The sequence below is a fragment of the Zalophus californianus genome, chromosome 17 (assembly GCF_009762305.2).
Source record: "Zalophus californianus isolate mZalCal1 chromosome 17, mZalCal1.pri.v2, whole genome shotgun sequence".
NCBI lineage: Eukaryota > Metazoa > Chordata > Mammalia > Carnivora > Otariidae > Zalophus > Zalophus californianus.
Window position 1 is genome coordinate 45,298,355 of NC_045611.1, and position 27,797 is coordinate 45,326,151.

Genomic DNA, 27,797 nt, shown 5'->3' on the forward strand with positions numbered 1-27,797 from the left:
TCTAGTTCCAAAGAAGTTATCCATAAACTTCTTTTTTTCTTTAAAGATTTTATTTATTTATTTGACAGAGAAAGAGAGAGACAGCGAGAGAGGGAACACAAACAGGGGGAGTGGGAGAGGGAGAAGCAGGCTTCCCGCTGAGCAGGGAGCCCAATGCGGGGCCAGATCCCAGGACCCTGGAATCATGACCTGAGCCAAAGGCAAATGCTTGAGGACTGAGCCACCCAGGCGCCCTGTTATCCACAAACTTCTTAAACCAAGCTTACAATCTCCCCACAAAAGAAGACCTCATTTACAATTCTATTATATTCTATTACACAGTATGTTTAAACCCTTACTGAAAACAGAAAATCAAATAATTCCTTTAAGATGAGAAGCCATTCATTAATGTGACAGATCCGTTATTCTCTTAGCTTGCCACTCTTTCTTTAAAGGCCTATAGTGAGTCACCACCACAAGTGATTTTAATTCCTTATGGGAAAGCCTGTTAAGGAGTTTTACTAGGTGAATTTTTAAAAATCCATCCTTATTATAAGTTTAATAAATACCAAATCAATTTTTATCAACAAATAAAATGTAATAATTCTCTCAGCTTTATGAAGGCTGTGTATTCAACTTCCATATACTTGTTTTAGCAAAAGGTTTCTCAGGATAATTATGCCATAAAAGATTAAGGCTTTCTCACGTGTATAGCAAACATAGGGTGTATGAATCAGGACTGTAATTCCAAGAGGCAAAAATCCAATTCAAATTAAGCAAAAAAAGAAAATTTATTGGATCACAAAAATTAAAAAGTAAAAGATGGTATAGACTTCAGGCATGATTGAATTCAGAAGGTCAAACAATGTCATCAGATTTGTCTCTTATCTCCATTTTCCTCTGTGTTGGACTGATCTTGGGAAGGCTTTCCTCATGTGGTGACAAAAAAGCTACTGGTGAGTTTTGAACCATGAAAAATCCTTTAAATCTGTGAAACTTGCAATTCCAGGAAAAAAAATGATCTTTTCTTACTATCCATAACAATACCCGCCTAGGGTTCTAGTGGGCCAAACAGGGCCATCTGCCACTCCCTTATTAACCAGACTGTGGCCAGCCTATGACCAAGCCACTACTCTCCCTAATAGTTTCATCAGAATGATATGCACTGAGGGTGAGGTAAGTTTCAAATGGGGCATAGAACAGATCCAAAAGTAATAGATGTCTACTATTCAGGCTATTTCAAATAAGGGGGATGCTCATAAACTGAAGGCTTTCCCATATTTACTACATTCATAGAATCATTAACCAAAGAATTCACTGATATTTATTTAATAAGGACTGAGTGGTGACTAAATGTTTTCTTTCATATACTTGTTATAATCAGAGAGTTTCTCTATTATGAATTTTCTGATGTCGTCTAAGGGCTGAGGCACAGCTAAAATTATTCCCACACTCATTACAGTTATAGGGTTTGTCTCCAGCATGAATTCTCTGGTGTAGCCTAAGGGACAAGATCTGATGGAAAGCCTTCCCACATTCATTACATTCATAGGGTTTCTCTCCAGTATGAATTCTCTGATGTTGATTAAGGTATGAGCCACAACTGAAGGCCTTCCCACATTTGTTACATTCATAGGGTTTCTCTCCTGCATGACTTCTCTTATGATGAATTAGAACTAAAGCATCACTGAAGGCTTTCCCACATTTACTGCATTCAAAAGGTCTCTCTCCACTATGTATTCTATGATGTCGATTAAGTTGTGAGTCAGTCCTAAAAAACTTCCCACATTTGATGCATTCATAAGGCTTTTCACCTGTATGAATTCTCTGATGTTGATTAAGGTGTGAGCGATAGCCAAAAGTCTTCCCACATTCATTACATTTAAAGGGTTTCTCTCCTGTATGAATCCTTTGATGCAGAGTAAGGGCGATGCGTCTGCTGAAGGCTTTTCCACATTGATTACATTCATAGGGTTTCTCTCCAGTGTGAATTCTCTGATGCTGATTGAGGTGTGCACTCTGTCTGAAGGCTTTGTTACATTCCTTACATTCATATGGTTTCTCTCCTGTGTGAATTCTCTGATGTTCAACAAGGAAGGCATAACGGCTAAAGGCCTTCCCACATTCATTGCATGCAAAAGGTTTCTCTCCAGTGTGGATTCTCTGATGTTGAGCAAGGTGTGCACTCTGTCTGAAAGCTTTGTTACATTCTTTACATTCATATGGTTTCTCTCCAATATGAGTTCTTTGATGTTCACTGAGAAAGAAATCATGGCTAAAGGCTTTTCCACAGTCATTGCATACAAATGGTTTCTCTCCACTGTGAATTCTCTGAGGTTGAGTAAAAAATGAGTAACAGCTAAAGGCATCATCACAGTCATTGAATCCATGCGGTAATTTTCCAAAATGAGTTGCTTGATGTTGAGTAAGTAATGAGTGGAAACTTAAGAGATTTGAAAAATCATTACTTTCATAACGTTTCTCCCCAGGAGGAATTCCTATATCTTTACTAAGGTATGTGTTCTGGTTGAATTCTTCACATTCATTATCTATCAAAGATTCCTTCTCAGCAGGTAATCTTTTATGTTCAATTAAGATGGAATTTGGGGGAAACATTTTATCATAAATATCAAATTTATGTACTTGCTCTACTGTGGGAACTCTCTCTTGTGTTGAAAGTACTGATTTCAAGAGAACACGTCTCTCAGAATTATTATATTTATTGTCTCTTTTCACAGCAGAGATTTCCTTAAGTGCTGTCACTTGCCTGAAATGCCTCTCCTGCTTTTGTTGATGCCGCTCAAATTCACCCTCATATTTCCAGGCTTCTCTGAAACTGGAATATTCCAGGTCATAACTTGTAAGTCTTTCCATTACCATCCCCTGGGATATTTCCTCTTCATCAATGTACCATTTTGGAGATAATTCCTTGATTTCATACCAAGAGTCCCAGTCTGAAAAATATCAAGAAAGCAAATGTGTCCTTTTTGCCTCTGTAAGGAGAAAACTGTTATAGAAGAAACTGAAGAATTTAATTGGAGGAATGAGGGGAGAAAGCACATGGTTTTGACACCTTTCAAATATGACCAAGCAAATACGAAAAAAATACAAAGGAAGAACAAAGAATGAAGAGAGCTGATAAAGGAAGATACATGTGTTAGCGATAGGGAGGAGGTTACAGGGGAAATGTAGGGCATCAAACACGTTAATATACAGGTAAAATGCAGAGTATCAAGATGCAGACAAAGCTAAATGCTGAGAAGATAAGGAGTTGAGAACAACTGACTAGATCATAATCACAGTTTCCCTGCCTCTAGTCTTTAAAGTCTCAAGTGCACTCTGCACTATCCAGTCCTATTTTTAAGACTAAAAGCTCCACGAAGGCAGGGATTAATGTTTTACTTCTAGTTCTTCTTACTGTTGCATTTAGTGCCTAGGACAATGGTAGCATTTTGTTAAATGAATGAATGCTGACAGAAAGCTCAACAACTTCTAAGATTTTATCAGGAACCAGAAAAAAAATTACTGTGTTTTGTTGTTGTTGTTGTTGTTGTTGTTGTTAAGTGTCTAGAAGAAATCTGAAGGTCAGCTTTGCTCATCATTGAGAGAAAAATGCTGCCTACAGAATAGATGATACTTTCAGGAGAGGATATTGGTTGAGATAAGATGGAAAGAAAACTATTTTTTTTTAAAGATTTTACTTATTTGAGAGAGACAGAGAGACAGAGTGAGAGAGAGAGAGAACACGAGCAGAGTGAGGGGCAGGAGGAGAAGCAGACTCCTCACTGAGCAGGGAGCCCAACACGGGGCTCGATCCCAGGACTCCATGATCATGACCTGAGCCAAAGGCAGACACTTAACCGACTGAGCCATCCAGGTGCCCCAAGAAAACTATATGCCATTCTCTCTCCTTTTTTTAATTAAAAAAAAAATTGGGGGGCACCTGGGTGGCTCAGTCAGTTAAGCACCTGCCCTCAGCTCAAGTCATGATCCCAGGGTCCTGGGATCAAGTCCCGCATTGGGGTCCTTGCTCAGCAAAAAGCCTGCTTCTCCCTCTCCCTCTGCCTGCCCCTCTCCCTGCTTGTACTCTCTCTGTTTCTGTCAAATAAATTTTAAAAATCTTTAAAAAAAATTTTTTTTAAGTAGGCTCCACAACCAGCACAGAGCCCAATACAGGGCTCAAACTCACAACCCTGAGATCAAGACCAGAGATGAGATCAAGAGTCAGGTGCTTAACAGATCCATCCAGGCGCCCCCCTTCTCTCTTTTTTTAAACTCTAAGGAGATAAAACTTGAACATATAAAAATTCAATATGACACATAATAAAGGACTAGTTAATATGATACAGATTATTAGTAGTATAAGTGTCAGAAAAACAGAGATCAAAACTCACTAATTTAGTTAAGGAATAATTCCTGGAGAATCTGAGCTTAATTGTCAAGGCTATGATCATGCTTCCAAAATGCAGTGATTATTCAAGTAACAGTCATTTTCATGTTTTGTTTTGTTTTTTAGAGAGAGAGAGAATGAGAGAGACAGCATGAGGTGGGGGGAGGGGGAGGGGGAGAGGGAGAGGGAAAATCTTAAGCAGGCTCCATGCCTGGCACAGAGCCTGACCCAGGGCTGGATCTCACAACTCTGATATCAAGAGTCAGACACTTAACCGACTGAGCCACCCAGGCACTCCTCATTTTCATGTTTTGATATGCATGGAGATTATTTTAGAACTGCACATGTTAGCATTTTTCAGTTAATTAGATATAGTCTTTTCCATAACAGCATCCCATCTGTTAAAAGAAAAGTCGCCTCCAGGCCAGGTCAGCACAAGTTGAAAAGCGAAGAATACATTATGCATCTGTACCTTTCTTCTTTGCAATACACCCTCCACCCAAGGAAAGCCTCATCCCTACCTATCCCACCTATGCATAGCCATGGATTTTCTTTTACTTCAGGCTCTATCTTAACCAAGGCCCGAGAGGGATTTGTTCACTTATCCTCTATTAGGTCTACACTATTGTTTTTTTTTTTTTTTTTGGTAGAAATTCATTGTTCCCTCACCAACTTTCCTAGAACTTTCTTTCCTATGTTCATCACCCAGGGCCACTACATTCCCTCTTACCAAGAATAAATCTTTTCTCTACTCCAGGCAAATGGCAGCTTTATACAATACCTACTGTAATGCTGAGTAAAAGAAGACTGATGGGAGAAGACTAGATGTTTTCCAACACAGGTATTCTAAGATGCCTGGAGCTCCAAAAACTCTTGGAAAAAAAGATACTCTGTACTTAGGCATATGAATACTATAGGGGAAGGAATTCCATATAGGGTACTCCAGGGGACAGTAGAGAGTATAGCCTGGGAAAGTACAGAGCAGGAAGGAAGTACTGTATATGTGGAAGACATATTCATAATGATTGGAGTCCAGAAATACCTAGAAGTCGATGGTATTGAGGTATTATGGTGGCATTCAGCAAAAACGAGAAGACAGACAGTTCACCCATATCAGTGATTGAGGGGAAAAGGGAAGTTATGGATTCAGGCAAAGTGGAAGAGACTCAAATGGGCATCCATGTGGCACAGTGGAAACAACACAGGGTTTGGGGTCATAGGTGAGTTTAAATCCTACTTCTTCATCTAGCTACCTAGTTATTCTAACTTTAACACATCAACAAATTGATTAACCCAACTCTTGAGCCTCAGTTTCTTAGTAGGCAAAATGAGGTGACCTTACAATTATGGTATAAGAATAAAGAATACATTTAGGGGCGCCTGGGTGGCTTAGTCGTTAAGCGTCTGCCTTCGGCTCGGGTCACAGTCCCAGGGTCCTGGGATCGAGCTCCGCATAGGGCTCCCTGCTCAAGGGGAAGCCTGCTTCTCCCTCTCCCACTCCCCCTGCTTGTGTTCCCTCTCTCGCTGTCTCTCTCTGTCAAATAAATAAATAAAATCTTTAAAAAAAAAAAAAAGAATACATTTAGAAAATATCTAGGAGTGTTGGTTCATTAATATGCATTCAGTGACACTTAACATAAAATGAAACAAATTAATATGTATTCATTAAGTTATTCTTATGCCTATACCATTAGTAGTCTCAGAAATTACATGTATGTCCAAAAAGGGATTATGAAATAGACTGATGGTCAAATGGCAAGACAAAGAATGGGAGAAGTAAACCCTTTGGGGTTAAAATATATCCAGACAATTAGAGATGTGTAATTTCCAACTGATTATAATCTATAAATGGATGGAAATTAAAAATCAAAGTATGATGAACTTTGGAATCCAATCAGAACTGCACAGAAAGTAGTAAGCATAGTTAGTATAAGTTGGAAGAGGAAAAGGTCTTACTGGACTGTAGAGTCTCCCACATGCTGAACTGATGAGCAGTACACAAACTGGAAGACTTCCTGATGAAGTAAATAATCTCCTGGCATGAAACCCAGAAGATTCTAGTAGGAAGTCTGGGAAAAAAGGAGAGGACCTAAGGAGAAATCTTAAGAAGAAGAAACTTTACTGCCAAAGCCCAGAATTCATGTTCCCATGAATAGCCTGAACAATGACCCACAGACTTATAGACTGGATCTCCATCTTTAAAAAACTGTAGAGAGTTATGTTGTCCAATATGGTAGCCACTAACCACATGTGGCAATTTAAATTTGTTAAAATAAAAAAATTTAATTCAGTTTCTCAATAATACCTAGCCATATTCCAAGTGCTCAATAGCAAAATGTGGCTAGTGACTACAATACTGGAAAGCACAGATATAGAATATATCCATCATCACAGACTGTTCTACTAGATGTCACTGGACAGAGATGCAAAGTAACATGACAAAGATGTTATGGTTGAACGAGGAAAAAACAGAAAAATAGGGCGTCAGTTAAAGGGAGAGAGAAACAGAATAGAGCTTTAAACAGAGAAAATGAATAGTGGTCAGAAATATCTTACAAATCTCAGTAAGCTGATGAATAGAAAAATAAAGAAAGGCAACTGGATTTAGCCAAATTAGAGGGAGCAGAACCAGACTGCAAGTGGTAAGGCAATATAAGAGAATTTGAAGTAAAGGCAATGAGTGGAGATTATAATTGGTATACAAGTAATTGGAAGAGAGAAGGTAGTATGGTGTACAAAAACACTGCAAAGGTCCTATGAAATGGTATGAAATTACTTCAAGGGAGTTTTTTTTTTTCAAAGAAGATTTAACTAAACAAAAATGTAAGACATAACTGTCCAAAAAGGAAAACATACATAAACATGCTTGCTTACCCCAACTTAATTTGTATCAGGTCAATTTCAATCAGAACCCCACAAGGATTGTATCTCTGAACTTAAATTATTTTAAAGGATGAATGGCAAAAAAAGAGCAATAATATAAAAGAAAATTCTAAAGAAAAAAATTCTAGGACCAGTAATATGACCTAAGTATTGCATTTTATACCTTCCTTTCATTAAAATCCCTATGAAAGGACTCAACCAAGGTGATTTGTAAAATTCTCTTTAATTACGGGGAAATGTCAAGAGAAACACACCCGAAGCATACAAATTTATGGGATGCAGAGGAGAACAAAGAGCTCTGCAGTTCATGCCTTACCCCCCCTTCCCTCTCACAACCATCAATTTGTTCTCCATATTTACAGGTCTGATTCTGCATTTTGTTTATTCATTTGTTTTTTTTATTTAGATTCCACATGAGTAAAGTCATATGGTATTTGTCTTTCTCAGTCTTATTTCACTTAGCAGGTACCCTCTAGAGGTCCATCAATGTTGTCACAAATAGCAAAATCTCATCTTTTTATAGCTGGGTAATATTCCATTGTGTATATATACACATCTTACTTCTCTGTTTGTCTATCAATGGATACTTAGGCTGCTTTCAGATCTTGCCTATTATAAATAATGCTGCAATAAACATATGGGTGCATACATCTTTTGAATTAGTGTTTTTGTTTTCTTCAGGTATGTACTCACTGGTGGAATTATTGGATCATATGGTATTTCTATTTTTAATTTTTTGAGGAATCTCTACACTTTTCCACAGTAGCTGTACCAGTTTACATTCCTACTGGCAGTACACTGTGGTTCCTTTTTCCTCCACATCCTAACCAATACAATGTTCTAAGTTTAAAAATTTTTTTAAAAAGCAAGTTGTAAATAGATGCATATAAAAATTGCGTGTGTGTGTGTGTATTTGTGCAAGGGAAATTCTAGAAAGATATAGATCCAACTATGCACAATACAGGTCTTTAGATGATATCTTGAGAGAAGAGTATACTTCCTACTTTATACATTTTTTAATTGCTTGAATATTTTCTAATATATTATTTCTATTTCAAAGGAAAAAGGAAAGGGGTGCCTGGCTGGCTCAGTCAGTACAGCATGAGACTCTTGATCTCAGGGTCGTGAGTTCAAGCCCCACACTGGGTGTAAAGATTACTTTAAAAAAAGAAAAAAGGAAAAATGTTATAGGGCAACCCTAATGCTGCTGGTCCTTAATTGCACCTTTCCAAATCAATGTGCGTCTAGATTGATATGGAAATCCTTCCATTTGTTTTTTCCATGAGATTCCCTTCAACTAGGTGTATTCAGGATGATGGAGTTTACTCAAATAAAAAAATATATATATATTAAAAAAAAACCAACTTAGGGGCACCTAGGTGGCTCAGTCAGTTGAGCATATACCTTTGGCTTGGGTCATGATCTCGGGGTCCTGGGATCAAGACCCTCCTCAGGCCTGAAATTCCACCTCATTTTTAGGGACTTTGGGACCTCAGAGAGTCAGAAATAGCCCAATGAGCACTCTCACCACTTCTCTCCCTTAACTACTTCATATGATCTCTCTACAGATCATTTACTATCTTTTTTACTCAGTGCTGTGCTGAAATATATGATGGGAAAGAACTATCCTCTTTAGATGGATCATGATTTGTTATGCTGGAGATCAGTGCAAATGAAATAAAGGACAGAGGTGTGATTATTGAGTGCCCTATTGAATAGGGAGGTCCAGGATGGCCTCCCTGAGGAAGTGACATTTAAGCAAAGAAAAGCCTCAGTGAAAGTAGTGGGTAGGTTTTGTGGAGATCTGGAGAAGAGCTTTAAAAGGAGAAGGAATGGATGCCTGGTGGCACAGTCGGTTAAGCGTCTGCCTTCGGCTCAGGTCATGATCTCAGGGTCCTGGGATTGAGTGCCACATCGGGCTCCCTGATCAGCGGGGAGCCTGCTTCTCCCTCTCCATCTCCCTCTGTCTTTGCCCCTGCTTGTGCTCCCTCTGTCAAATAGATAAATAAATAAAATCTTTAAAAAAAAAAGGGAGAAGGACTAGCAAATATGAAGTTGCTGAGGTGGGAAGATGTCTGATGTATTCTAGGAATATCACTGAGCCAGGATCCTTAGAAGGAAATGAGTACTAGGAGATCAGAGGAACAGCTGGGGAACAAGTTATGTGGGCCCTTGAAACTCATGACCAGAACTTTGAGTTTTGTTCTGAGGGTGAAGGAGAGTCATTGGAGTGTTTGTGATTTAACGCGATTTCTATTTTAAAAGGAAAATAGAAAGGAAGTAAGGGTGGAGCAGGGAGATCAGTCAGGAGACTACTACAGTAATCCGGGTGGAAAGTGGTAGCTGCCTGGGCTGTGGTGGAGGCACTGGAGCTGGTGGGATTTGGGGTATATGTTGAAAATAGAAAATACGGGATTTGGCCAGGGACCGGTTGTGGAGTGTGAGAGAAAGAAAGTCAAGGATAACAACAAAGATTTTTGCCCTGAGCAACTGTACAGATGACCTTACCATTTACTGAGATGGAAAGACAGGGCAGAATGATGAGATGGGAACAAAAATTGATCTATTAAGTTTGAGAGACCTGTTGGATATCCAAGTGCAATAGTGATTAGATACCTGGAGTCAGGATTGGAGGTATGCATTTGAGAATCATTAGTGTACTTAAAGCCATAGGACGGCATAGGATTTTCTTTTTTTTTTTTTTTAGATTTTATTTACTTATTTGGGAGAGAAAGAGCACGCACATGAACACATGAGCGGGGGGGAGGGGAGGACACTGGAGGAGGGGCAGAGAGAGAATCTCAAGCAGACTCCGTGCTGAGCGAGGAGCCCCACATGAGGCTCGATCTCAGAACCCCAAGATCATGACCTGAGCCAAAACAAAGAGTTGGACGCTCAACTAACTGAGCCACCCAGGCACCCATAATTTTATATTTCTATAAGACACATTTCTAAAAGAAGTGTTAAATAAACTATAAATGTACATATTTTACTTTATTTTATTTTTTTAAGATTTTATTTATTTATTTGACAGAGATAGAGAGCACAAGTAGGCAGAGTGGCAGAGGAGAGGGAGAAGCAGGTTCTCCACCAAGCAGGGAGCTGGACGTGGGGCTCGATCCCAGGACCCCAGGATCATGACCTGAGCTGAAGGCAGCTGCTTAACCGACTGAGCCACCCAGGTGCCCCTAAATGTACATATTTTAAATATTAATATCCATTGTCAAACTGCCCTCCAAGGTAATTTTTATCAATCTGCATACATACCAGAACATAAAGTACATGTCTTCAAACTAATCTACACTGATTAGTATCATTCTAAAATTTTTGCCCCTTTAAGTAAAGAGTACCTCATTATTTTATAATTTGCAATTTTCTGATTGTAAAATAGAGCACTTTCATATATGTATATGTACCAGCTTTGTATTTTGTGGTTTCTTCTTTGGTGAATTCTTTATTTGTATCTTTTACACATATTTTAATTGCACTAGCATTTTTTTTAGGATTTTATTTATTTATTTGACAAAGAGAGAGACCGTAAGAGAGGGAACACAGGCAGGGAAAGTGGGAGAGGGAGAAGCAGGCTTCCCACAGAGCACAGAGCCCGATGCAGGGCTTGATCCCAGGACCCTGGGACCACGATCTGAGCCGAAGACAGATGCTTAACAGCTGAGCCACCCAGGCAGCCTGCACTAGCATTTTCTTTTAAGTGATTTATAGAAGTCATTCATAAATTTAGGGCTTAAGGCTTTATAGTATTTTTTTCCCTCAGATCATCACTTTTTTTTCAAGTCATCACTTCTTATTGTCACATGTCATCTTCATTTACAGTGCTTTCAATAAAATTTTTGAAAACATGTTATGAAGTCAGATCTCCCATTTTTCCATTATAGAGTCTGGCCTTGATGTCATTTTAAGAAAAACTTTCCAAAATTCAGTATTATACAAATACTATCTTAACTTTTAAGAAAATCTCTTCATACCACTAATTTAAAAAACCACCTTGTTATCAAATATTAGGTTCTCATATACACACGGGTGTATTTCTGTACTTTTTCTATTGTTCCACTGATCTATTTCACTACCCTTATAACAGACCAATCTCCCCCATGGATAACAGGCAACATTCTTTAATATTAAAAATTGAATCAAGCAGCATATTTAATGAATACCCACGACCAAGTATGCAATTCAGAAATACAAAAATAGTTCAGCAATAGGAAATCTTTACTATAAATTCTTACAGAATTTTTCTTCTATAAATTTTATGGAAGAAAAAATGTAAAAGAGAAAAAAAATAATTGCCTTAAAAGATGCTGAAAATATATAAAATCCAAAAGCCTCTCATGCTTAAAATATATACACCCATAGGTACAATACATAGAGCTAGGAATAGAAAAGAAAAAGGTACATTTAGTGTGAAACACCTGAAAATGCCCTGTGATATCAGAAAGAAGAAAAAGTTATAGCAATTGTTCAACATAGGTATGGAAACTGTAGTTGATAAAGTAGAATTGAAAACAAGAAAAGATAAGAGGGAACATAAATACAGAAAGGTCACTACATCCAGCAAACATTTTGCCTTATCCATCCAGGTACAGAGGAATCTATATCCCAGACTCCTGTGCAGCTAAGTGACTGAATTCTGGCCAATCAGAAGTAACAGATGTCACAAATGCTACTTCCAAACTAGTCCGTTAAAAATGTCCTTAGAGATCCCCATCCATTTTTATCGTGTGTGTGTGTGTGTGTGTGTGTGTGTGTGTGTGTGTGTGTGTGTGTGTCTCTATCTCCTCCCTCTCTTTTTCACTGGCTGGCTTCAGAGGATTCAGCACAGAACTTCAAGGCAATGGTGAGTCCTAAGGGATGACGCAGCCAACAGAGGAAATACGACTGCATATCTGAATGACAGTTTGCAACAGAAGCCCCAGATAACCTCACACAGGATTGTGACATGTACAAGGAACAATCTAGATTGTTTTTATTCACTGAGGCTTTGTTAAAGTAATTAGCTTTATGTTGACTAATACACTCAGACAATTGAGTAAGAGAGTACAATAAACTGACCAGACAGATGATAAATATATGCAAATAAATACTTTTTCTATATACCAACAATAATGAAACATTGAAAAGGAAATAAAGATATATAGTATGGAAAACAGCATAGCACTGGCTTAAGAATAAGTAAATGGTCAGTGGAACAAAAAAACAGAGGACAGAAATAAGATTCTTGCAAACCTAAGGACTTGGCATATTACAGAGGTGGCATTACAATCAATAGAGAAGAAATGGATTAATATACAGTACTGGGAAAACTCCATGTGGGGAAAAAAAAAGCCTACTACATCATATTTTAAAATTAAAGTCCAGATGGATTATAGGAGAAGACTGAAAAACTGAACCTTAAAACTATTAAAAAATAATACAGGAGAGTATCTGTATGATCTCCGTTAGGGGAAGATTTCGTAAACAAGAGTACAGTAAAGAACAAACAGTAATGGAAAAGATGGGTGAATTTGACACTATCATGAAAAACTTCTGGGTGAGAGAAGGCATTACAAAGGTAAAAGGCAAGGGACAGTCTGGGAAAAGATAACAAAAACACACATTATAGAAAAATGATTAATCCTCAATATATAAAGAAGTTCTACAAGTTGATAAGAAAAAGACAAATAACCTTACCTCAAAGAATGGGTTAAAAATATGAGCAGGCAAGTCACACAAGAGAAAAACTGAACGGTTAATTCATTTCTGGAAAAATGCTCAGTCTTACTAGGCAAATTAAAACAATTTCAAGAGCATTTCTCTTCCATCATACTGGCAAAAAATTATCAAGGGCAATATCACAAACTTAAATTGGAGAATATCAAGAGAATAAGGAAACAGAAAATCTCAGACATTGTTACTAGAGGTATGAACTGATACTATCACTTTCAAGAACAATTTGAGTATCTAGTAAAACAAAGTGTGCACTCCTACACTCCAGCAATTTTATTACTATGTACAAATCCTTGACAAACTCTTATGTGCATGTACATGGAAACATACCCTGCTACTACATGAGACAGCAAAGAATAGAAACAATCTAAATGGCCATCAGTAGTAGGGAAAGAGTTAAATAAAATGTGGCAAATTCAAAACATGAAACACTAGATAGCAGTTTAAAAAATGGAACTATATTACATAACAGATTTACCAAGGACAAATCTCAGAAAAATGTTGAGTAATACAGGCAAGTTGCAGAACAAAATGTAAAGAATACTACCTCTGAAAAAATAAAAACACTTTTTTAAACAGATGCATAAATGTTTACAAAATATGCTTAAAAATGAATTGGAAGGACATATGATTTATGACTGATGATTGTTGTTGCTTCTCAGAGCAAGAGGTAGATGAGGGAAAGTGAACTGAGAATGAGAAACAGAATTTGTGCTTAAGATAGTGTATCTCTTTCATCAAAAAAACGAAAATATGTCAAAATATTAATAATGATCAATTCTGGGTGGTAGGCATTTGCTGTATCATTCCCTTTACTTTCCTATATTAACTTTCTCAACAAAAAAAAGAACAAAAATATTTCCTGAAATAAAAACTTGATTCTCCATCCTGAAAGATAATATATGTGCCAGGAAAAAGTGATCCAACATGGTCAAGATTGAGATGTACTCTAACAAAATAACTTTAAAATTAAAGAAAGAGCCTACCAGGAGACCAGAACAAAATATAAAGCTAATTATACAGAAAGGAAAATACCAAGTTGGTATCAGACTTCTTCATAACACTACTCAACATTAATACTATACTACAATAAACTTTAGCAAAGAACGGCCAGTTATGAACAAGTTAGAACTTGGGGGGACATTATTTGCGTGAACTCTTTGTGAGGAAACTGCGAGAGGACAAACTTCAGCCAACCAAGAGATATCTAGAGAAATTTCAGCAAAAGGACCTTGTGGAAAGCACTGAACATATTTAACTATAGAACAAAGATGAAATGAAAGGTTGGGATAAATGTGACAGAAGAGCATGTAAATATAATATGCCTTGACAATATGAAAAGTGTACAACTAACAAAATTTGGGAAGAGAAGGTGGGAGGTAAAACAAGCCTACTTACTGACTCATCTGTAACAAGTAAAAAAATCGTTAGTTTTTAAAGTCAACTAATCAAGTAATAGAAGGAATAAATATTGTCTACAGAAACAGAGCACTATAATACGAGAATAAAAGAAAAACCTTCCTGGGCACCTGGGTGGTTCAGTTGGTTAGGAGCCTTCAGCTCCGGTCATGATCCTGGAGTCCCGGGATCGAGTCCCACATTGGACTCCCTGCTCAGCAAGGAGTCTGCTTCTCCCTCTGACCCTCCCCCCTCACACTCTCTCTATCTCATTCTATCTCTCAAAATAAATAAATAAATAAAAGAAAAACCTTCCTAGTTATTACAAAACTATAGTAGTAAATGACCAAAATAAAAGGCTAGGGAAATAGATAAGTGAAAGTCTTTTTTAAAAACTGTAAAAACCATGATTCATCGTTATAACACATCAAAAACTGTATGGTCACTAACATAAAAAAAAATGGAAAATCTCTCTTTAAAAAAAATAAAATAATAAAAACTGTAAAAACCAGAAAATGTCAAAAAAACAATATACAGAATTAAGCCCAAACATATCAAAAATGTAATTGGACTTTCACCTATTAACTTGAAAAATGATATTCAGATTGGTTCACAGAGCAAAACTCAATTCTATACTGCATATAAATGCCACACTTTAAAAAGTGATTTTTAAAAATTGAAAATAAAAGGATGAAGAAAGATCTTAAAAAGTAGAAAAAGGCAAGAAACAGATTCTCCCCTACGGCATTAACCAGTAAGGCAGGGTGCTGACATCTTGATTTTAGTCCTATAAGACCTATAAGTGGCAATGAGCACACATAGCACCCAGACCTTGGTTTCTAAACATCATTTCCCAATAAAAGGAACCAGAGCTCCTAGGAGAAACAGTTGATTCAAGGGTAGGGCAAGGAAAACAAGATGAACCCAGAATACCTGGAACCAGGAAGGAAAGAAAGGCTCAAAAATGGATGGGGGCATGTTAAAAGATGAAAGAAACCAACTGGAAGGAGATCCCAATGGTCAAAGCAGAAGAACTTGAGCAAAAAATGATTCACTGGATCTACCTCATCCAGGAAAAATTAAAATCCATGATTTATAAAGAGATAATTGAATATATAAATAAATAGAGAAGGAACAGCTCTTCTCTATAGGACAATCCTAATTAATATACATAAAGAAAGAAGGGAAATGGAAAAAAATCAATATTAGGCCAATACCACATTAATAACTGTTGCAGAGGGGCACCTGGGTGGCTCAGTCGGTTAAGCGGCTGCCTTCGGCTCAGGTCATGAGCCCAGGGTCCTGGGATTGAGCCCCGCATCAGGCTCCCTGCTCAGCAGAGAGCCTGCTTCTCCCTTCCCTCTGCCTGCCACTCTACCTACTTCTGCTCTCTGTCAAATAAATAAATAAATAATATCTTAAAAAAATAAATAAATAACTGTTGCAGACAAGACCCACTGGGCCAATGGATGCTAAAATTAGTAGGGAAAAGTTTCAGAAGAAACTGAATAGTCTCAAAGTATCTCCCCCAAGATATTTATTAATTACAAACAGAAAAATAATAACTTTACAATGGAGAAATCAGGCAGACACCACCTTTACCAAGTGATCAAAATTATCATCCATAGTAAGACATACCAATATTATGACTCCTCCGGCATGTTGCACTGAGAGGAACATAACATTATTTCTGTGGCACTCTTTCCAAAAATGCATTACTTCCATCTAATCATGACAAAACAGCAGATAAACCCAAATTGGGTGCAAGCAGATGTAATGAGCCATTTATCCAGAGTGAAGCATATCTGAAGACTCTGGGAAAGATTTCTCCAAGACAATAAAATCAACAGATTACTTTAATGGGTCTGAGTGTCTTAAGAGACTTAGACAATTGATGGGGAGTTGGGAATTGAGTTAGGAATATGTATATAGAAAACTAAGGAAAAAAACAAATAACCCCCCAAATTATTAACTCCAGGAAAAATAAAAAATCACATAGAAAAAGCAATCTTGGTATATACACAGCACGGCTGTGACTAGCACTTAATAGCCATAATATTGTAAACACTAAACAGTGATTCAGTCAAAATTATGATACCGGTGAGATAGGCAGATGGGAAGTGTGTGTATGTGTGCATGCGCATGCACGCGCACAGGACAGGTGCACACCTGCACACATATATTTGATTCAGGGTAAGAAAGTACTAAATTCTTATTTTTTTTAAAAGATATTGGATGAGGACTAAACCTAGAAAAACAATTAAGAAATAGCAACATAACCATATTTGTTAAAGAAATGAAGGAAACATCAAAAAAAAAAGGCTGCAAAAGCAAAGAAAGTCAATCCTTCTAAGGAGAGCGACATTGAGAAGGACAAGAGACCGCCTTTTTTAAGGGAATAAGCCTTGTAAAACTACCTGATTCTTTAAACAATGTGCATGCATAAGTTTGATAACAACTTTCATAAAAATAAAAACTCTAAAACGTAACCTGGAAATGTATATATTTCTGACCCTAAAAGGGAAAGAAGAGCTGGGAAGGACTGAGATTCAGGTTATACGCAGAAGAATCACAAGTGTATAATTTGATAGCAATAGGGAGAAACCCACCCCCGCCAAGCCCAGGGCAGCCTCCTCAAGTGCAGGGCAGCCTTCTCATGACCTCTTGGCCTTGGCCTGACACCCTACAACAGCCCTCCTTGCCCAGTTCCCTGTCACTCACCAGCACACTGACCATCTGACATCTCTTTCTCCACCATCCAAGGTTCCTTCCCTTGCTCCAATAAGGAGATCATGTTGGGCTTAGAAATGGAGAGTCCTGTTTATAGGAGAAGAAAAATGAGAGCAAGAAAGTGACAAACAGGGAGACAATCAACTTGCTATAGCCTTTCTAGGACTCAATCTCAATCTCTTGTTCATTAGTCAAGAAAAGAAATTTGAGGAAAGGCCAGAGAATGGAATGATGCTTGTATGAAGGATGAAGATGAAGCTTCTTCCATAACAGTGGTTCTCAAAGTGCTAGAGCAGAAGCACCACCACCTAGGATCTTATTAGAAATGCAAAATCTCAGGCCTCAACCCAGACCTACTGAATCAGAAACCACAGTGGTTCTCAAACTTTAATGGGCATCAGAGTCATTTGGAGGGCTCATTAAAACCCAGACTACTGGGCCTATTTCCTGAGTTTCTGATTCTGCAGACCTAGAGTGGGACCCCATAATTTGTAATTTAACAAATTCCTACCTCATTCTACAGCAATGGGAACTACTAATTTCTAACTCTTTGAAACTACTTCAAATTATTTCCTGGGAGCAGGAAGTAGAAATTCAGCTAAAGCACTTAAGATGACCTAGATATTCCCAATGGAGGAAACAAAAATACCCCAGAGGGAAGATTCTGAATTATGGGGGAGACATCCTTACCAAGCCATACCAAGTTCCTGTAGTTCTCCAACATGACATCTCTGTATAAATCCTTCTGAGACTGGTCCAGCCATTCCCATTCCTCTTGAGAAAAATCTAGAGCCACATCTCTGAAGGTCACCAGACCCTTAAAAAAAAAAAAAAAAAAAAAGGTCTCGTTTGCCAAGTGTTCCCATATGGTTCTAGCAGAAAAGATGAAATTCTGGCAGAGTTCAAAGCTCTATGTGGCCCAAGGAAAATAACTACTGGGGAGCATGTACATGCCCAGGTTTGTCAAATATTTTGAGAGAAAGAGAAATATTAGAAATAGACTCACCCCTTGAAACTTTCACATTTTTGTGAATAAAAAAAGACATATACACAGGAAAAAAATTAGCTTATGACATGAAACATGAGTTTATAACATGAAAGTATGTGAGCAAGGCTATTTTATATTACATATACTATGTATCAATAAATTCTCATAGGGGGTGCCTGGGTGGCTCAGTTGGTTAAGCGACTGCCTTCGGCTCAGGTCATGATCCTGGAGTCCTGGGATCGAGTCCCACATCGGGATCCCTGTTCGGCAGGGAGTCTGCTTCTCCCTCTGACCCTCCCCCCTCTCATGTGCTCTTTCTCTCTCTCTCATTCTCTCTCTCAAATAAATAAAATCTTTAAAATAAATAAATAAATAAAATAAATAAAAATAAATTCTCATAGGGATGATTCCATTACACTCCCCAAAATGAGATATCAGATGGGTCAGAGTAGTGAGGGAAGGCCTTGAATTGGGCTTTAACAAAAGGGTACGGTCTGAAACTCAGACTTTATATATAAGGAGAAACTTGCAAAAATGTGTCCTGAAGAAATAATGAAGCATATGTGAAGTGATTTAGATAGAATTTTCATTGGAAGGTTATATGAAAAATCTGGAAAAAAACTTTAATGTCAAAAAATAAGTTTAGGGGCACCTGGGTGGCACAATGGGTTGAACATCTGACTCTTGATTTCGGCTCAGGTCATGATCTCAGGGTCATGGGATCGAGCCCCACATAGGGCTCCACACTCAGTGGGGAGTCTGCTACTCTCCCTCTCCTTGCTCATGCTCTCTAAAATAAATTAAATAAAATATTTTTAAAAATAAAGGGGCGCCTGGGTGGCTCAGTTGGTTAAGCATCTGCCTTCAGCCCAGTGCATTATCCCAGGGTCCTGCAATCGAGCCCCACTCCCTACTGAGCAGGGAGACTGCTTTTCCCTCTCCCTCTGCCTGCCACTCCTGCTTGTGTGCTCTCTCCCTCTCGCTCTCTCTCTGTCAAATAAATACATACAATCTTTTTAATAAATAAAATAAAATAAAATAAAATAAAAAACAGTTAGTTTACACCACTGGACTATAAGCTGTATGAGGGGAAGGATATCTGTTTTACAAGCTCATGAATATCTGGTGTCTATATAAAACCTGTCACACTGTAAACAGTAAATATTTGCCACTCAGTGAATAAATGGTAAACTTTCTTGTAATATATCCATAGGAAGGAAGAGTACTCAATGCTTAAAATGGCAGAGTTCCATTTTGCAGATTATGGTCTCATTTTTTTATTAAAAATCATGAAATATCTATCAGTGCAGAGAACAGATCTAGTGCCAAGATCTCAGATGCCAGCCAAAAGCCAACCTGCAAGTGGATTCTTCTAAACACAGCATCTTCAGGCCTGCTATGTTAACTCTTTTTTGAGCATTGGTCTATTTAGTTTTCTACTTTTTGAGCTAGTTTTTATATTTTATATTTACCTAGGAAATAATCTCTTTTGCTTGTGCTTTCAAATTAAAAGTATACAGCTGTTTGTCAAATTGAAAAAAAAAAGACAAACATGGTTATTCTACATAGTAGATATACGGATGAATGTGGCTAGAGAAAAAAAACCTCACACAAGTACATACTGTTATATAACTCCCATGTGCCCCTCTACACCTCTCTGTGTCCTGGGACACTGACCTCTATTGACTGCATTAATAGACTGCCTTACCTGACCCCATTTTCAGTTGGGTTCAGCCACATGCAGGAGATGGGAGGGAGGCAAGTGAAGCACAATATTTACTCCCCTGGCACCCTCCTTGCAGCACCACCCTGTGTGGTGTCTGTCCTTCGATCACAGGTCACAACGCCTGTCAGAGGCCCTCCCCACTCAGATCTCTCTATCTCTGGGTTCAGGTCTAAGTTTTACTATTATAAGTCCCTGGGTATAGCACTATCCTTTACAGTTCTCTATATACTGATTTATAACTTGGAAACACTTCCCTTTGGAGTTTCTTGCCGGAACCCTAACTGATAAACACGTTGATCCAATGTACTTCTAGGATATGACCAGAGATTCCACAAAAGCACCACTACACTTCCGTAATAAATTCACTTTCCCGTTCACCCGTGACTATTTCATAGATTCTGCCTCTCTCTCAAAATACCACCAATTCCTTCCCTGTCCTCACTTTGAACTTCCTCGTCTTGCTCACCACAGGTCCTTGCTTTGAACTTCCTCGTCTTGCTCACCACAGGTCCTTGCTGAACTGTACCTATATTCATATATTCTGTCTTCCCTCTGTTACTATGCATGAAACTCTAGGCTCCTATCTATGGCCATTCCCTCCACTTGTCCACACAAAGACATTGTCACCTCTCTCCCTTGTAATTATCAGGGAAATAAGATATCTCTCTTATATTATCAATATTTTCTCACTTTCCTAAATTATTTCTATCAGTATACAAACTGATGTAATATCTTTCATCTTATAAATAGATCAATTCCCTTCCATAAGCTCACTGTAGTTATTGTTCTATTTCTCTACTCCTCTTAAAAACAAAATTCTTCCAGGGGCGCCTGGGTGGCTCAGTCGTTAAGCGTCTGCCTCCGGCTCAGGTCATGATCCCAGGGTCCTGGGATCGAGCCCCGCATCGGGCTCCCTGCTCGGCGGGAAGCCTGCTTCTCCCTCTCCCACTCCCTCTGCTTGTGCTCCCTCTTGTGTCTCTCTCTGTCAAATAAAGAAATAAAATCTTAAAAACAAAACAAAACAAAATTCTTCCAAAGAGTTGTTTAAATCAGCAATGTCCAATAGAAAACAATGTAAACCTCATACTAAAATTTTTCAGAAGCCACATTAAAAAAGTAAATAGATTTAATGAAAACAAAATAAGAATAACTGCTATATTTATTGACCAATTACTACACGCCAGACACCCTAATGAGCATTTTGATATTATCTCAATCTCACTGTAAAACTTGTTAAAAAAAAAGTATGAAACCCATTTTACAGATGTTTAAGACCAAATGTCATGCTGAATCACTAGGTTATATTGCAAAAAGAAAAAGAAAGTAAGCAGAAATAAGTAAATTTAGGGGCGCCTGCCTGGGTGGCTCAGTCAGTTAAGTGTCTGCCTTTGGCTCAGGTCATGATCCCAGGGTCCTGGGATCGGGCCCCAAGTCAGGCTCCCTGCTCTGCAGGGGGTCTGCTTCTCCCTCTCCCTGCTCTTGTGCTCTTGCTCTCTAAATAAATAAATAAATAAATCCAATAACTTTAAAAAAAGAAACAAATTTAATATATTTAATCCATTATATCTAAAATGTTATTTCAACATGTACTCAATATAAAAATTATTAATGAGATGCTTTACATTCTTTTTTTGTACTGAATCTTTAAAATCTGGTATATATTTTATACTTATAGCGTGTCTTAATTCAGAGCAGTCTTATGTGGCTACTGGGTACATTATTGGAGAGCACAGGTCTAAACTCATCTCTGTTCTTATCTTTTAGGCCCACTCTTCCCTAGTGCCCCCACTGCAATGCTTTCATCCCAACCATTCTATCAAGTAGCTTTTGTCAAGAATATCAGTAGCTTCCATGTTACCAAATCCAATGGTCAGTTCTCAGTCTTCATCTTCCTCACTCTCTCTCAGAAGAATTTAATTCAGTTGATCATACCCTCTATGAAACACTTTGTACTCCTGACTTCTAGGACGCATACTCTTCTGGTTTTCCTTCCACATCAGTCCTTCTCGGTCTCTTTTGCTGGTTCCTCCTCTTCTTCTCAGCCTCTAGATATTGAATCCTCAAAACTCAGTCCTTGGGCATCTTTCCTATCTACACTCACAATCCTACCCTCCAGATAATCTTATGCCGTCCTATGGCTTTAAGTACACTAATGATTCTCAAAAGCATACCTCCAATCCTGACTCCAGGTATCTAATCACTATTGCACTTGGATATCCAACAGGTCTCTCAAACTTAATAGATCAAGAACTCAATTTTTGTTCCCATCTCATCATTCTGCCCTGTCTTTCCATCTCAGTAAATGGTAAGGTCATTTATACAGTTGCTCAGGGCAAAAATCTTTGTTGTTATCCTTGACTTTCTTTCTCTCACACTCCACAACCAGTCCCTGGCCAAATCCCGTATTTTCTATCTTCAACATATACCCCAAATCCCACCAGCTCCAGTGCCTCCACCACGGCCCAGGCAGCTACCACCTTCCACCCGGATTACTATAGTAGTCTCCCGACTGATCTCCCTGCTCCACCCTTACTTCCTTTCTATTTTCCTTTTAAAATAGAAATCGCATTAAATCACAAACACTCCAATGACTCTCCTTCACCCTCAGAACAAAACTCAAAGTTCTGGTCCTGAGTTTCAAGGGCCCACATAACTTGTTCCCCAGCTGTTCCTCTGATCTCCTAGTGCTCATTTCCTTCTAAGGATCCTGGCTCAGTGATATTCCTAGAATACATCAGACATCTTCCCACCTCAGCAACTTCATATTTGCTAGTCCTTCTCCCTTTTTTTTTAAAAGATTTTATTTATTTATCTATTTGACAGAGGGAGCACAAGCAGGGGGAAAGGCAGAGGGAGATGGAGAGGGAGAAGCAGGCTCCCCACTGAGCAGGGAGCCCGATGTGGCACTCAATCCCAGGACCCTGGGATCATGACCTGAGCCGAAGGCAGACGCTTAACCGACTGTGCCACCAGGCATCCATTCCTTCTCCTTTTAAAGCTCTTCTCCAGATCTCCACAAAACCTACGCCCTACTTTCACTGAGGCTTTTCCTTGCTTAAATGTCACTTCCTCAGGGAGGCCATCCTGGACCTCACTATTTAATACGGCACTCAATAGGGGCGCCTGGGTGGCTCAGTTGGTTAAGCGACTGCCTTCGGCTCAGGTCATGATCCTGGAGTCCCGGGATCGAGTCCCACATCGGGCTCCCTGCTCAGCAGGGAGTCTGCTTCTACCTCTGACCCTCTTCCCTCTCGTGCTCTCTATCTCTCATTCTCTCTCTCTCAAATAAATAAATAAAATCTTTAAAAAAAAAAATACGGCACTCAATAATCACACCTCTGGGGGCGCCTGGGTGGCTCAGTCGGTTAAGTGACTGACTTCGGCTCAGGTCATGATCCTGGAGTCCCGGGATCGAGTCCCACATCGGGCTCCCTGCTCAGCAGGGAGTCTGCTTCTCCCTCTGACCCTCTTCCCTCTCGTGCTCTCTATCTCTCATTCTCTCTCTCTCAAATAAATAAATCTTAAAAAAAAAAAATAATCACACCTCTGTCCTTTATTTCATTTGCACTGATCTCCAGCATAACAAATCATGATCCATCTAAAGAGGATAGGTCTTTCCCATCATATATTTCAGCACAGTACTGAGTAAAAAAGATAGTAAATGATCTGTAGAGAGATCATATGAAGTAGTTAAGGGAGAGAAGTGGTGAGAGTGCTCATTGGGCTATTTCTGACTCTCTGAGGTCCCAAAGTCCCTAAAAATGAGGTGGCATTTCTGGAAACAAAGTGAAAACATCAACTTACCTGGGACATGGCTTTACATAGTCCAACAGCCATTCTTCCTTCCTTCTTCAATCTTCTCTTTTGGAGAACAAGGTCCTGAGAAGGGAGAATTAAAGGGAAAAAAAGAATGGCACACCAGCCCTATGTTGCTGACCTGAGATTCACAAAGATAGAACTCTTGTCCCTTTAAGGTCTCCACAGCCTCCTTACATGGGCCAGCCCTACCCTCTTCCAAGATCTGAGAAAAAGGCCAGAGTTGAATTTAACCCTGAAGTCCTGACTGATATTAAGAACATATAGCCTAAACTCAACAAAATCTAAATGGCCAACAGGCTGGTTTATGATCTGCCACCTGGCTGCCCCTTAGATTTCATTTCCTACCCTCATCCCCCTTGGCTCACCCTACTCCAGGCACAGGAGTTTTCTTACAATTCCTCAAACACTGTGCACGCTCCTTCTTCAAGGCTGTTGCCTTTGCTTTTCCTTCTTCCTGGACATGGCTCACTCCCTCTCTTCATTCCTATTTGTGCTCAGTTGTCACCACATTAGAGGAACTTTCCTGAAAATTCTATCTAAAGAGAACCTCCCTTCTCTTTTCCCTTATCCTGATTTACTTTTCTTCTTAGCATCTGACACCACTGGACATGTTTTTTTCTCTTTATCGTTGTCTCCCCAAACAATAGTGTAGGATCTAATAGAACTAGGATTCATTTGGTTCACTGGTGTATCTCTGGTGTTAGAGTAATGCCAGAATCTTTGCAGGCGCTCAAAAAGTATTTGTTAAATGAATAAATAAATCTTGCTGTGCCTCCTGTAATATAAATGGCAATGTTACACACGTTGTATATGTCATTATCTTACTTAATCTTCACAAAACTGCAAAGATAAGTATTATTATCCCCATCTTACCAACAAGTAAAATTGAGGTTCAAAAAGCTTAAACAACTAACTCAATCATAAGAGTTAAAACTGCAATGAGACTCGAAACCTGGTCCTCTTTCAAGAGCCTACAATGTCTGAATGAAATATTTAACATAACCTGGGGAATCAATGCTATATATTTACTAGAGAAGCATCTTCAGAGCTGGCAGATATTACCTTTATTACTTCACGGGAATACAGCTTGAGGCAGGTATTGCTCATTTTTAATATAAACCAATAACAGGGTGCCTGGGTGGCTCAGTTGGTTAAGCGACTGCCTTCGGCTCAGGTCATGATCCTGGAGTCCCGGGATCGAGTCCCACATCGGGCTCCCTGCTTGGCAGGGAGTCTGCTTCTCCCTCTGACCCTCTTCCCTTTCATGCTCTCTATCTCTCATTCTCTCTCTCTCAAATAAATAAATAAAATCTTTAAAAAAAAAATATAAACCAATAACAAATTGCACAGTCCCCTCAGAGCCAACATATCTTCATTCTGAAAGTGAGCATAGTTGTGTTTGACCTAGAATTTAGAATACATGACCCCCTAATTCTGGGCTACTCTGCACTAGCCAACTCATTGTTTAAGAAATTTATTTCGTTAGCGCAATGCAGCTTCAAATTGTCCATAAAAGCCTTTGCAACCTGAGAGAAGAATCAATGAAGTATTCTCTGCATCTGGGAGCCCTATGTAGCATATGCATAAAAGAAATGTCTTTTAAATTTGTTTGCATATAGCTGTGTATCACTTGGGTAGTATTTTCCAAGTTTGAGATGAACATCAGTCTCTGAAAGAAGCTGATTTTAAAGACTTGGGTTTTATATAACCCCCAGGCACATGTTAACTCTCCACTCCTTCACTCACTGGCTACATGACCTTGGGCAAGATACTCCATCTCTCAGAACATTTCTTTCCTCACTGTCAAGACTGCATGAGCCAATTCCACTTAGAGAAGTGCTACCCTTGTTCCTGCCTACTTTCTATACACACATTTGCAAAGGAAATGAGAACATTTTTCTTTATTAAGAAAGTCAGAACCAAAATTCAACTCACTTGGTACATAAGAAAAAGAGCCATGGATCAGCCTCTCTGAGCACCAAACATGGAAGACTTTTGACAAAGACAAAGCTAAAATCTCAAAGTGCATGGCCTAAGGGAGAGAAAGACTGGGTTTCGGATTGAGCTTTCCTCCCCCAGAGGCAGTCAATTTGAGGATGGTCTCACTACAGTGAGACCCCTTTAGACTGGGTCCTGTGACTCACAAGGGGAATGAAGAGACCCACATCAAGATCCCATATCCTACGGGGCTCCTGGGTGGCTCAGTCGTTAAGCAGTCTGCTTTCGGCTCAGGTCATGATCCCCAGGGTCCTGGGATTGAGCCCCGCATCGGGCTTCCTGCTCCATGGGAGGCCTGCTTCTCCCTCTCCCACTCCCCCTGCTTGTGTTCCCTCTCTCGCTTTGTCTCTGTCAAATAAATAAATAAAATCTTTAAAAAAAAAAAAAAAGATCCCATATCCTCGAGGTTCCTAGTCCAAGATCAGGGACAATCCTCTCCAAAACCCTTAGAACCCAGGGCCCCCATTTTTCATTCTCACAATATAGGAAAGATCAAGAGAGTTTAGTGATTAAAAGCAAGGACTCTGGAGCCAAAATGCCTAGGTTCGAGACCCCCGTTCTGTCATTAATTAACTGTCTGAACTTGGGCAAGTAATTTTAATCTTTCTGTGCCCACAACCACACGCTAGGTCCCACACAATCAAGCTTTCCATCTCACATACACATACAAATTTTCACCCAGTCACACACATACACTATTCACGGTCACACAAGCTCATCTGTAATGTCAAATACCTATGTAGTGGCATTAACGCAAAGATAGATGATACACAATTACTCAGACAGTCCCACGCAATCTCACACACAGTGACATACCACACTAGGTCACACGTCCTGTCATCATAACTCATACAAATTTATACCTGCAGAGAGAAGATGCACACAGGTACATAATCACACCTGCTGTCACTCACATTCAAACACTGTTATATCCACAGAGACAAGTGGTCAAACATAATCACACACATTCATACTGCGACACACACAATGTCACACCCGCAGTCTCTCACAAACCCATATACAGAAACACAGTTATACCTGCAGAGACGCAGACACAGTTTTACACCTGAAACATACAGTCGCACATAAGCACACACGCGGTGACAGACATGATCACATTCTGTCACACCACGGCCTCTCACATAGTTAGTTCGACAGTAACCCCAGAGGCACCCACCCCGGTCCCACCCCTGTCCCTGCCGGTCCACCCGAAGCCCAGCCCTGACCTCTGGCTCCCGCGCGCAGCCAGGCCCGACTCACCTCCCGGCGCCGCGGGCTCTGGAAACCCGCCCAGCGACCCGAGAGCCGCGACGTCCCCTCCCAGAATCCCCCGCGGGGTGAAGCTGAGCAGGGACTGAGGCGCGCGGGACCTCGAGCTCGGCTGGGGAAACATCCAGCTGGACTGGACGCGGCTCAGTTTTTCATTACGACCCCGCGAACCACGAGTCCCAGAACGCTTTGCGCCGTGGCCTTCTTTGCTGAACTACATTTCCCAGAGGACGCCCAAGGCCCGCCTCTACTCCGCGCCTGCGCAGGCGGCCGCGGCTGAGGGTGTCTGAGAGCTGTGTGCCGCCCTAGTGGATCTCGGGCGCTCAAGTGCCGCTGGGCACCTGTGTGTGAGGAAACCGTGAAGCTCCGCGCGTCCATGACTGTTATTGAATGCTCAGGTGTGGCGATCTGTGTGTGACCGTCGCTGCACACTTTTATGACTGCGCATCACGGAGCAAAGGTTTCTGTCAGTGCAGTGAGCTTCTGTATTTAAAATCACGTCCCGTGATTGTGGGTCGTTGTGTGACGCCTAGAATGTGAGAGTGTTTGTGGATTTGTGAGAGGGACTGTGGCTGACTTTGGGCGACCATTTCTTTGGTTCTTACCCTAGAGATCGAAGGGGTTTACCTGTGACACGCGGTGGGGCTTCATTTGTTTCTGGCCCTGCCTTTAGTGTGGGGCGGGTGGGAAAGGTTTCCTTGTCTGCCTTTGTGTGTGACTGACTCCAGATTAACTGTTCCCCCACGCCTATGCCATCCCTCACCCCCGGCCATGGGCCGGGTCACTGTTACCTTCGTTTTTATATCCTTTCTCTACTTAGACCTAATGTGATATCACAGAAGGGTAATTAGATTCCGTTTGTTAGGAAGACGCTCATTGAACCAGAGAGAGTCCTT

At 39.8% G+C, this 27,797-nt stretch overlaps 1 protein-coding gene across 5 annotated transcripts; it reads right to left on the reverse strand.

Annotated features, from left to right (window-relative positions):
* Positions 1–27,797, reverse strand: ZNF527 (zinc finger protein 527). 5 transcript variants are annotated; one of them, XM_027617766.2, is made up of 6 exons: positions 25,779–25,884; positions 25,570–25,666; positions 23,620–23,694; positions 17,792–17,918; positions 17,093–17,188; positions 1–2,933 (listed from the first exon to the last, which is right to left on the reverse strand). In XM_027617766.2, the coding sequence occupies exons 2-6, from the start codon at positions 25,591–25,593 to the stop codon at positions 1,360–1,362; spliced, it is 1,896 nt and encodes a 631-aa protein (XP_027473567.1). In that variant the 5' UTR covers positions 25,594–25,666; positions 25,779–25,884; the 3' UTR covers positions 1–1,359. The 5 variants fall into 5 exon arrangements, with proteins under 5 accessions (XP_027473567.1, XP_027473568.1, XP_027473571.1 ...); XM_027617767.2 differs by lacking the exons at positions 25,570–25,666; positions 25,779–25,884 and adding an exon at positions 27,529–27,797; XM_027617770.2 differs by lacking the exons at positions 25,570–25,666; positions 25,779–25,884 and adding an exon at positions 26,893–27,070 and having other exon boundaries at positions 17,802–17,918.

Coding starts and splice junctions, on each gene's coding strand:
- ZNF527 (XM_027617767.2), bottom strand. CDS start 27,552: ATGAAGCCCCACCGCGTGTCACAG. Junction 17,189..17,791: donor CAGGAACTTGGTATGGCTTG/GTAAGGATGTCT, acceptor TCCTATAAACAG/GACTCTCCATTTCTAAGCCC. Junction 2,934..17,092: donor GTCAGATGGTCAGTGTGCTG/GTGAGTGACAGG, acceptor GATATTTTTCAG/ACTGGGACTCTTGGTATGAA.